Source organism: Salvelinus alpinus, chromosome 20 (assembly GCF_045679555.1).
Source record: "Salvelinus alpinus chromosome 20, SLU_Salpinus.1, whole genome shotgun sequence".
Lineage (NCBI taxonomy): Eukaryota > Metazoa > Chordata > Actinopteri > Salmoniformes > Salmonidae > Salvelinus > Salvelinus alpinus.
The window spans coordinates 50,034,790-50,046,089 of NC_092105.1; the positions used below are offsets into that span (position 1 = coordinate 50,034,790).

The 11,300-nt window shown below is 43.3% G+C and overlaps 1 protein-coding gene across 4 annotated transcripts; it reads right to left on the bottom strand.

The window, feature by feature from the left end:
* Positions 1-54: 54 nt before the first annotated feature.
* LOC139547177 (putative nuclease HARBI1) lies at positions 55-3,116 on the bottom strand. Of its 4 annotated transcripts, none has more exons than XR_011669343.1 (10): positions 3,040-3,110; positions 2,776-2,952; positions 2,624-2,685; positions 2,455-2,541; positions 2,326-2,367; positions 2,083-2,257; positions 1,968-2,003; positions 1,315-1,869; positions 922-1,033; positions 55-827 (listed from the first exon to the last, which is right to left on the bottom strand). XR_011669343.1 is itself a non-coding variant. In XM_071356236.1 (10 exons), exons 7-10 carry the CDS (start codon positions 1,784-1,786, stop codon positions 457-459), a joined length of 1,071 nt encoding a protein of 356 aa, XP_071212337.1. In that variant the 5' UTR covers positions 1,787-1,869; positions 1,968-2,003; positions 2,083-2,257; positions 2,326-2,367; positions 2,455-2,541; positions 2,624-2,685; positions 2,776-3,081; the 3' UTR covers positions 55-456. The 4 variants fall into 4 exon arrangements, 2 of the variants coding, with proteins under 2 accessions (XP_071212337.1, XP_071212338.1); XM_071356236.1 differs by adding an exon at positions 1,130-1,245 and having other exon boundaries at positions 2,776-3,081; XR_011669344.1 differs by having other exon boundaries at positions 2,083-2,367.
* Between the last annotated feature and the right edge of the window lie 8,184 nt (positions 3,117-11,300).

Consider the following 11,300-nt stretch of genomic DNA (forward strand, 5'->3'; position numbering starts at 1 on the left):
TTTTCTTCAGTGTGGCCCTAGTACTCTGTCATATAAACAAATACACATTCCATATGAATATAAAAACACAATGTGTAACATTATGTTCCTTTATTGAATAAGGACAAAACAAAGCAGGTAAACCATCAGCTCCTTTCGAAACTGAAGTCACAGTGACTCTACAAGATGGAAAGCACAGAATCCAAGCATATTATACAAAATGATACATACACATTCAAAGGTCTGTATATAACACACCCTGCATGTCTGCACACTAAAATAAATGCAGGACAAATCCATACACATCAACTGAACAGACAAATGAATGGATGCAGTAGCCTCCCTGCAGCCTTGTATTACACACAGTATACCGCACAAACATCATAAGAGGCCAAATTCGTCAAAAAACGAACCCAAAAAAAACCAAATTCCTCTGCCACCGCAGGACATATTTAACCAAAATTGAAAGCACACATACTAACTAAAATAATTCAACACATATTGGTCCCTCAGCAGCCGACCACTGTCGTCATCAGGGAAGATTGCCGGATTGTCCCAGTCCATGGCTGGTGGCACTCTGGGGGCCCTCTCCTTCCTCAGGCAGGCCACATTGTGGAGGACAGCACAAGCCACAGTAATATCACATGCCCTAACAGGGCTGACCCTTAATTTGTGAAGGCAGTGAAAGCGTGCCTTCAGGAGGCCAAAGGTCATTTCAACTCTGGCCCTGGTCCTGGCATGGGCATGGTTGTAGGCCTGCTGTGCTTCCTGGGGGTCTGTGAAAGGTGTCAGGAGAAAAGGCTGGCAGCCATACCCCCTGTCTCCCAGCAACACACCAGAGAATTCACCTGTCAACACAAAATCTCATCATTACTACCTCATAAACACAGTGATATTCTTGACACAGCCATGATGGTTATAAATAGGGGTTGTGTGGCTTACCTTGTGATAGGCACTGATAGATTTCAGAGGCCCGAAAGATTCTGGAGTCATGGACTGAGCCAGGCCATTTTGCCACAACATTGCTGATCACACAGTCAGCATTGCAGACCATCTGAAATCATAAGATGAGGAATATTACACCAATCAATGCACATCACTGGCAATGCAGAGTGTTCGTCAATGGACAATATCAAAAAGTTATGTTCACCTGAACATTAATGCTGTGAAAGGATTTCCTATTCACAAAATCGGCCTCATGGGCACCTGAGGGGGCTTTTATCCTTATGTGTGTGCAGTCCACTGCACCAATGACATTGGGGAAACCTGTCACACAAAGTAATGAGTATCCTACTATGTGTTAACAGTTGTCCTGTAATTTGTAGATCCTCTTACCTGCAATCCTATAGAACTCCTCTTTGATGTCACAGAGTCTTCTGTGGCCAGGGAAGGAGATGAAGACATCTGCTAATGCTTTGATAGCCAGACACACACTCCTTATTGTGCGGCAAATTGTGGCCTTGTTCAGCTGTTCTGCATCCCCCACTGAGTACAGGAAGGCTCCACTAGCAAAAAAGCGCAAGGCCACACAAACCATTTGCTCCACACTCAGTGCATGGCTCCGTGCAGTGCGGTGCTTAATCCTGGGACCCAGTAGTCTGCATAGATACCTGATGCCATCTGCAGAAAACCTGTATCTTTCATATAGATGGTCATCAGGGAAGGCCAGTGGGTCCAACCGGTCCCTGAAGACCCTTTCTCGCCTGAAGGCTCTCCTCAGCACAAGTGCTTCTTCATCCACCACATCTCGCACGAATGGGCATGCCATTGTCAGAGCAGAAAGGAACACACAATTTTGGGCCTTCATATAGGCTAGTGGCCACACCTGGTGCTGGGGGGGTGGGCAAAAGAGGGCGATGCCTTATAACGATGACTTGGTTGTACTGATTGCTGGGAAAATAAAAAAAACCTTAGAAAGATGCCACCGTCCTGTGTGCTCACAATAAGAGCTCATATGTCATGGCTCACTTGACTTTACGAGAATATACCTAATTTTTATTTTGAGCTGTGTCATCTTCTTGGAGCTGGGGGAGGGAAAAAAAATAATGATTAATACATTTGTGTTACAGTTAGCATACAGTGTACATTGAAGGCATATCTCACCTCCCTCTCAAGTTTTTTTATTTCAAGGTCCAGTTTCCTAATTGTCCTCTTTTTTATTTTGGACTACAGTGCAAGATTTTCCATCTTTTTCTTCTTGTACTGAATGTCTATGTCTTGCCAGTTCTATTTGGCGCCGGAGGTGGTTGCCATACAACTTTCTGATAGCTTGTGAGCTCTGTGTACACAATACAATTAGCGCAGCTGGAATTTGGCAGGATGTGGTGTCCTTTTATTAATACGCACTATGTTGCCAGGCTGGTTTTCCCACTGTATAGCATCTGGGTCCTGTAAAAGAAATTAGATTTTTTGATTTTGATGAGGACTCCTCACCATTGTAGAGTAAATAGTACTTTCACAGTCTTAACATGATACCTCATGCCTTCTGGAATCCAGAGAGATGGTCTCCTCCTCATCATCGTCTCCATCATGTGCTGTTGCTGCTGCACTGGGGCCTTCACCCTATCACATTTAATCGGATTCATATTGAAGCTAGTAGACAAGACATGCCAGGCCTACAGTATGCCTTTGATGGAGTACTCACTGGATCAGCATCGTCTGGTGCTTGTGCTGGTGGCTCTAACAGGAACACAGTGCTGCCAGACACTGCAAGGCAATAGGTAAACCAAAGTCAGACAGTCCAAATTGATTCAATATGAATGTGGTTGTATCCCATGTAGAGATGGAAGGACATACCTTGAATGAAGCGGGTGGCATCTTGGGAGGAACCTATGCTCGTCTCTTTCCCCCCAGGGATCCCCTCTAAGACGGGCCTGCCTTTATTTAGCTCCAAGGCCATGTCCTCTGCTGGGGTAAGGTCAGCCTTTGGTGACCCACCACCCGTGCCTTGTCTGTGGGTATTCTTTTTCACTGCTAAAACAGTACAGACAATGTGTGAGCAGGCACCTTCTGGGTACAATATATGCTTGTGCTTTGTTAAATATTAGTCAGGGACCATACCATTCTGCAGAATGTTCTTGTATTTGATTTTGACCTGCTGCCATGTCCGTTTCGGCCCGCTCATGTTTAATCTACACACACACACACACATTTAATGGAGTCACACTGCAAAAAATTACTTGGTATTTTTGTCTTGTTTTCAGTAAAAATATCAAAATTTATCATAGCTTTATACAGTGTGATGGAGTTACTTTACACAATTTCACTCATATCTGCAGTGCATTTCAATTAAAAATTTAACCGTTTCATAATTACAGTACAACTGCATTTTTGGAGATGTGAATTAAATATTTGAATTGTAATTGTGATGTTTCAGCGGAGCGGTGAGTGTGTAATTGTGCACTACTTACGCATTCAGGCGGTCTGCAATACTTTGCCACGCTTTTTCTCTTTGCTTTATCACTGTGGCGGTGTTGCCTTTCTTCTTAATTATATATTTTACCTCCTCGTATGCCTCCATGAGGATTTGTGCTTCTGACGGGGAAAAGTACGCGGCTCTAGTTGCCATGGTAAATCAGTTAATCTGTGATCTGTGGCGGGGTCTATTTGAGTGAGCCGTGAGCGCGCACCTATCCAGGATTGGTTTCACCTGGCTTAATGAATCCGTGTCTGCTCATCCTGGCTTGGTCTTTGTGCAACCAATTAAGCCTGGACGCACATGTTTTGGCTTCATTGAGCTCAGCTGAGTCATTTATCCCGGATGTCTTAATTCTACTTTTGTGCAACAGGCCCCAGGACAAGGAGAGTAGGATGAAGGTGAGTATTTATCTACAAGTTTAAACGTAGAGGTAGAAAGATCCAGGTGGCGGAGCGGGCAGCGGAGGTGAGTTGATGGGAGTGAATAGGCAGATCCAAGGGAGTAACAGAAGCCACCAACGACCAGGCAGGGATGGGGTGAGTGTTCCCGGATGAATGATGTTCATGGCTAACGATCCGGCAGGGAATGGATGGCAGGTCAGAGCTTATGAAGTGGAGGGGTGATGATCAGGACCAGGTGTGCAGATAGCTGATGGGATACAGGTGCGGGTAATCAGAGATCTCCCAACTAGCTACGTCGCCCGGCAACCAGACAGGGTACGTTCCAGGACACCGGAAAAACACTCCAGGACAGAACACAGGCAAAAACAGACTCAGGAAGCGGGATTCGTGACAGTCTGAAAACCTGAGCCATACTACTATATTTTGATAAAGGTTATAATCTATGAAACTATGACATTTAGATAAATCACTCAGCCGTTTGGATTTGATAGTAAGCTATTTTGTCATATGAACAGGTGAGTGTAAACGATGCATTATTAATCCCAATGTTAAATTAAATGATGTTTTATGTTGAACACTAGTAGATCTGACGTCACAAAACCGTTTTGTCAACTACACATGAACACAACAACATCGAATTGACACGACGTTTGCTACAAAAAGGCTGATCTCTGAGGAAGATTGAGGGCATAGGGTGTAAACTACTAAACTAGTGTCATAACGGTTTTGAATTGCTATAAGACGATATAATAAATATTATAGTCATGGTGGATAACCTTGCCTAATGTCAGTCTTCAATGAAGCACTTGTTGTTTTACTGAAAGGTCAAACGCAAATGAGAAGTATCGCGTAGTGTAGGTAGGCCTGACATCTTCCATGATATGTTGTGACACTTAAAAAAAATTAAAAATACTCTTCAGTATAAAAGCCATTAACAGTCAAATGAAACACTCTTTCACAAAAAAAAGAGGCTTCAGCAACCCACAGAAAGACGCCCACGTTTATATATTGTTTTTGGAAAACACATGGTGACATGTAAATACAAACTTATCATTACAATCTTTATCATCTGTGATGCTGATAATATGCAGTATGTTTTCCAAAGCAGTATAGCCATATAGTCAGTATAGCCTTATAGTCAGAAGAAGAATGAGTGTGTCTGTATGTTTATGTGGTATACGTTGGATCTTGGACAAGCCACAGTGATGGAAAATAAATCCCTTCAGTCTGTCTTTATTGTATATCATGATACCTGTGAGGCAAGACAATACCATATGTTATGATTAAAAAGACAAACCAAACCTTTTGTGTCATTTGAAACTAAATTTAGAAATTAGGACCGGGGAGAATAAAGAGGATCAGGGGAGAATCAATGTACCTTTTAGCAAATCAAATTTATTTTAAAGTTATACATTTGTACAGTATATGCTGAAACCATAAATACATGTTATGGTAGATGTCATATTACATGATGGGATCTACCATATTCTAAAATGTAACATATACAGTATATTATATGCAATATGATATGAAGTAGAAAACTGCTACCTAACCTGTTCACTGCTAGAGTAAACGCACAAACAACATATGTTTTAATTATAGACATAGAGCAACAAGTAGAAGTGTATTCCGAGTACAAAAGTAAATCAGTATCAAAGTGCTTTTGGAATAGGTGGGTATATAATAAGCATTTACAAACAACAAGGGACTTTGCAGTTATGATGCCTGCAGCTCAACTTATTCAACCAATTAGGCAACAGCACACAGCCAAGTCTTGGTGATTGTCCACTGAATCCTGAAAGAGAAGACAACTTCAAGAATGACGCAACTGTAGATCACAGAGAAAGAACAACAGTACAGCACTTTATCCAGGCTGAGAGGTATTAAGGAGCTGGTCATTTTCTGGCCCTGTAGGCTAGAATTAGAATCGTGAACATAATGTGAGGTGCAGTAGGGAGCCTGTCCAGGGTGCAAATCAGTGGAGGGGGATCTGAGAATGCAGGGATTCCAGCAGGGTGGGAGTTGAAATAGTCAAATCTGGAGCTGACAAGGGCTAGAATGTAAATGACATGTGATCATCGGGGATGATGTAACAATGAGAATGGGCGGGTATTCCTTAGGGCTGGAATGTAAATGACATGTGATCATCTGGGATGATGTAACAATGAGAATGGGCGGGCATTCCTTAGGGCTGGAATGTAAATGACATGTGATCATCTGGGATGATGTAACAATGAGAATGGGCAGGCATTCCTTAGGGCTGCAATGTAAATGACATGTGATCATCTGGGATGATGTAACAATGAGAATGGGCGGGCATTCCCTCGGATAAAGAGCATCTCCGTGTTGCTGATTATGTGATGTCATCCAGGTGGAAATGTCACCTGCATATCTGATGGAGGAAAAGAGATAAGAGATAAGTTGAGTGTCCTGTCAATATGTTGATCTATATGTACTGTACATGTGTGTGTATGTGTATATATATATATAGCCAGCAGCATACCACCCTGCATACCACTGTTGGCTTGCTTCTGAAGCTAAGCAGGGTCGGTCCTGGTCAGTCCCTGGATGGGAGACCAGATGCTGCTGGAAGTGGTGTTGGAGGGCCAGTAGGAGGCACTCTTTCCTCTGGTCTAAAAAATATCCCAATGCCCCAGGGCAGTGATTGGGGACACTGCCCTGTGTAGGGTGCCGTCTTTCGGATGGGACGTTAAACGGGTGTCCTGACTCTCTGAGGTCATTAAAGATCCCATGGCACTTATCGTAAGAGTAGGGGTGTTAACCCCGGTGTCCTGGCTAAATTCCCAATCTGGCCCTCAAACCATCATGGTCACCTAATAATCCCCAGTTTATAATTGGCTCATTCATCCCCCTCCTCTCCCCTGTAACTATTCCCCAGGTCGTTGCTGCAAATGAGAACGTGTTCTCAGTCAACTTACCTGGTAAAATAAAAAAATAAAAAATAAAAAAATATATCTTGGTCTATATTTTTGTATTTTAATTTCTATTATTATTGTCATTATTGTGTTTGTGGTTGAGGGGTGGGGGGAGGTTGATGGGTTGGGTGGAGGTGCTGGGGGTGTCCTATTGAGGGTTTATGGGGATGGTGGAGGTGGAGGTGCTGGGGGTGTCCTATGGAGGGTTGATGGGGATGGTGGAGGTGCTGGGGGTGTCCTATGGAGGGTTGATGGGGATGTTGGTGCTGGGGGTGTCCTATGGAGTGTTGATGGGGATGGTGGAGGTGCTGGGGGTGTCCTATGGAGGGTTGATGGGGTTGGTGGAAGTGCTGGGGGTGTCCTATGGAGGGTTGATGGGGATGGTGGAGGTGCTGGGGGTGTCCTATTGAGGGTGAAGGGACTTATTGGGGAGGGGATTCTTCATGGAGGCACATTCAGTCAAAGTTTTGTTTATGATATTATTATACATTTATTTATTATTGTTTTTCTATTATTATAACAGTTTACTGTGATTATCAAATCAAATCAAATTTATTAGTCACATACACATGGTTAGCAGATGTTAATGCGAGTGTAGCGAAATGCTTGTGCTTCTAGTTCCGACAATGCAGTAATAACAACAAGTAATCTAACCTAACAATTCCGCAACTACTACCTTATACACGCAAGTGTAAAGGGATAAAGAATATGTACATAAAGATATATGAATGAGTGATGGTACAGACGGCATAGGCAAGGTGCAGTAGATGGTATAGAGTACGGTATATACCTATGAGATGAGTACTGTAGGGTATGTAAACATAAAGTGGCATAGTTTAAAGTGGCTAGTGGTCCATGTATTACATAAGATGGCAAGATGCAGTAGATGATATAGAGTACAGTATATACATATACATAAGAGATGTGTAATGTAGGGTATGTAAACATTATATTAGGTGGCATTGTTTAAAGTGGCTGGTGGTACATTTTTACATAATTTCCATCAATTCCCATTTTTAAGGTGGCTGGAGCTGAGTCAGTTTGTTGGCAGCGGCCGCTAAATGTTAGTGGTGGCTGTTTAACAGTCTGATGGCCTTGAGATAGAAGCTGTTTTTCAGTCTCTCGGTCCCTGCTTGGATGCACCTGTACTGACCTCGCCTTCTGGATGATAGCGGGGTGAACAGGTAGTGGCTTGGGTGGTTGTTGTCCTTGATGATCTTTATGGCCTTCCTGTGACATCGGGTGGTGTAGGTGTCCTGGAGGGCAGGTAGTTTGCCCCGGGTGATGCGTTCTGCCGACCTCACTACCCTCTGGAGAGCCTTACGGTTGTGTGCGGAGCAGTTGCCGTACCAGGCGGTGATACAGCCCGACAGGATGCTCTCGATTGTGCATCTGTAGAAGTTTGTGAGTGCTTTTGGTGACAAGCCGAATTTCTTCAGCCTCCTGAGGTTGAAGAGGCGCTGCTGCGCCTTCTTCACAACGCTGTCTGTGTGGGTGGACCAATTCAGTTTGTCCGTGATGTGTACACCGAGGAACTTAAAACTTTCCACCTTCTCCACTACTGACCCGTCGATGTGGATAGGGGGGAGCTCCCTCTGCTGTTTCCTGAAGTCCACAATCATCTCCTTTGTTTTGTTGACGTTGAGTGTGAGGTTATTTTCCTGACACCACACTCCGAGGGCCCTCACCTCCTCCCTGTAGGCCGTCTCGTCGTTGTTGGTAATCAAGCCTACCACTGTAGTGTCGTCCGCAAACTTGATGATTGAGTTGGAGGCGTGCATGGCCACGCAGTCGTGGGTGAACAGGGAGTACAGGAGAGGGCTCAGAACGCACCCTTGTGGGGCCCCAGTGTTGAGGATCAGCGGGGTGGAGATGTTGTTACCTACCCTCACCACCTGGGGGCGGCCCGTCAGGAAGTCCAGGACCCAGTTGCACAGGGCGGGGTCGAGGCCCAGGGTCTCGAGCTTGATGACGAGTTTGGAGGGTACTATGGTGTTAAATGCTGAGCTGTAGTCGATGAACAGCATTCTCACATAGGTATTCCTCTTGTCCAGATGGGTTAGGGCAGTGTGCAGTGTGGTTGCGATTGATTATGGATATGCACTCATGTTGACTTATATATTTGAATGTTATTTTTCACCCAGAGTACAAATTTTAGATGTATTATTGTTATTATTACTTTATTATTACTACTGTATCTACATTCTTAAAAACTAAGACAGAAAAAGTGTAAAACAAAATGTAGGTAAAGCCATAAGAGGGAAAAGCAGGATGGGATGGGGGATTGAGGGATGGGTAGAGAGAACAGTAGAGGGCCCTGAAACTATTATTTCTGAAATAATCACTTCCTTTTGTGACTAGAGTCTAATACTTCCGGTGGCACACATCAGAGGGCATGATTCTGAAGTGTGCCAGGCCTTGCAGTCCCAAGATAGAATTTCGGCAGGCAAGAAAATAGACTTTCCGAAATCCCCCCCCCTCCCCTCTTCTAATTTCCTTCATTTTGTGGCTAGAGTCAAATACTTTCTGTGGCACATCAGAGTCAAATACTTTCTATAGAACAAACTTCACATCAGGATGGGCAACCAAAATGAATAATTAATAGACTAATACACTTGAAACAAATAGCCAAACCGAAAACTGCAGACATTACTAGTGCCTCTCCACGATCAAACCGTCATGAAAAATAAAATGAAACGCAGCCTGACGTGATCAGAAATCTCAACTAGCAAGCAAGTCGCAGCAATGAAGAATTGAGTGCGTGCACGTTCACGCGAAGGGGGGCCAAAAAGGCTTCTCAACAGCTTTTACCCCCAAGCCATAAGACTCCCGAACAGGTAATCAAATGGCTACCCGGACTATTTGCATTGTGACCCCCCCCCCCTCAACCCCTCTTTTACGCTGCTGCTACCCTCTGTTTATCATATATGCATAGTCACTTTAACCATACCTACATGTACATACTACCTCAATTAGCCCAACTAACCGGTGCCTGTATATGGCCTCGCTATATACATGCATTTAGCCGCATTACTGTTATAGCCTCGCTACTGTATATAGCCTCTCTACTGTGTATAGCCTCTCTACTGTTATTTTTCACTGTCTTTTTACTGTTGTTTTTATTTCCTTATCTATTGTTAAACTAATACCTATTTTTTACTTAATAAAATATTGCACTGTTGGGTAGGGCCTGTAAGTAAGCATTTCACTGTAAGGTCTACTACACCTGTTGTATTCGGCGCACGTGGCAATTAAACTTTGATTTGATTGTATTAGACAATGTAAACACACTAATAGACCAGGAGCCTGGTGTTGACAGGTGAATTCTCTGGTGTGTTGCTGGGAGACAGGGGGTATGGCTGCCAGCCTTTTCTCCTGACACCTTTCACAGACCCCCAGGAAGCACAGCAGGCCTACAACCATGCCCATGCCAGGACCAGGGCCAGAGTTGAAATGACCTTTGGCCTCCTGAAGGCACGCTTTCACTGCCTTCACAAATTAAGGGTCAGCCCTGTTAGGGCATGTGATATTACTGTGGCTTGTGCTGTCCTCCACAATGTGGCCTGCCTGAGGAAGGAGAGGGCCCCCAGAGTGCCACCAGCCATGGACTGGGACAATCCGGCAATCTTCCCTGATGACGACAGTGGTCGGCTGCTGAGGGACCAATATGTGTTGAATTATTTTAGTTAGTATGTGTGCTTTCAATTTTGGTTAAATATGTCCTGCGGTGGCAGAGGAATTTGGTTTTTTTTGGGTTCGTTTTTTGACGAATTTGGCCTCTTATGATGTTTGTGCGGTATACTGTGTGTAATACAAGGCTGCAGGGAGGCTACTGCATCCATTCATTTGTCTGTTCAGTTGATGTGTATGGATTTGTCCTGCATTTATTTTAGTGTGCAGACATGCAGGGTGTGTTATATACAGACCTTTGAATGTGTATGTATCATTTTGTATAATATGCTTGGATTCTGTGCTTTCCATCTTGTAGAGTCACTGTGACTTCAGTTTCGAAAGGAGCTGATGGTTTACCTGCTTTGTTTTGTCCTTATTCAATAAAGGAACATAATGTTACACATTGTGTTTTTATATTCATATGGAATGTGTATTTGTTTATATGACAGAGTACTAGGGCCACACTGAAGAAAAAGGATAAAGTCATAAATTTATGAGGCTGGTTCTTTCTGCAGAAAAGCTACATATTGTTTTTACAGTTTTGATACTTATGACAATGTGATACTTAATATTCTGGCACATCAGCATGTCTTTGTTTATGAAACCATACTGAAGTACAATTTCACGAAATGCCCCACATCTGTCATTTTAACAACTGTCCTCCTTTAAAACAACTGGTTACAATATTATGACTTGTGTTTTTTTCCCCTCTGTGGCCCTAATATTCTATCATTTTATATATAGCCTTATAGTCTATGGGAAACTGTAAATTATCTAATGATAGCAACATCATCTAAAAATCATTTTTTATCCAAAATCATTGAAATTAATGATCACAAACGTTTAAATAATAACAGTGGGTCTAGTTATATGTGATAACAATGTATAGTGAGC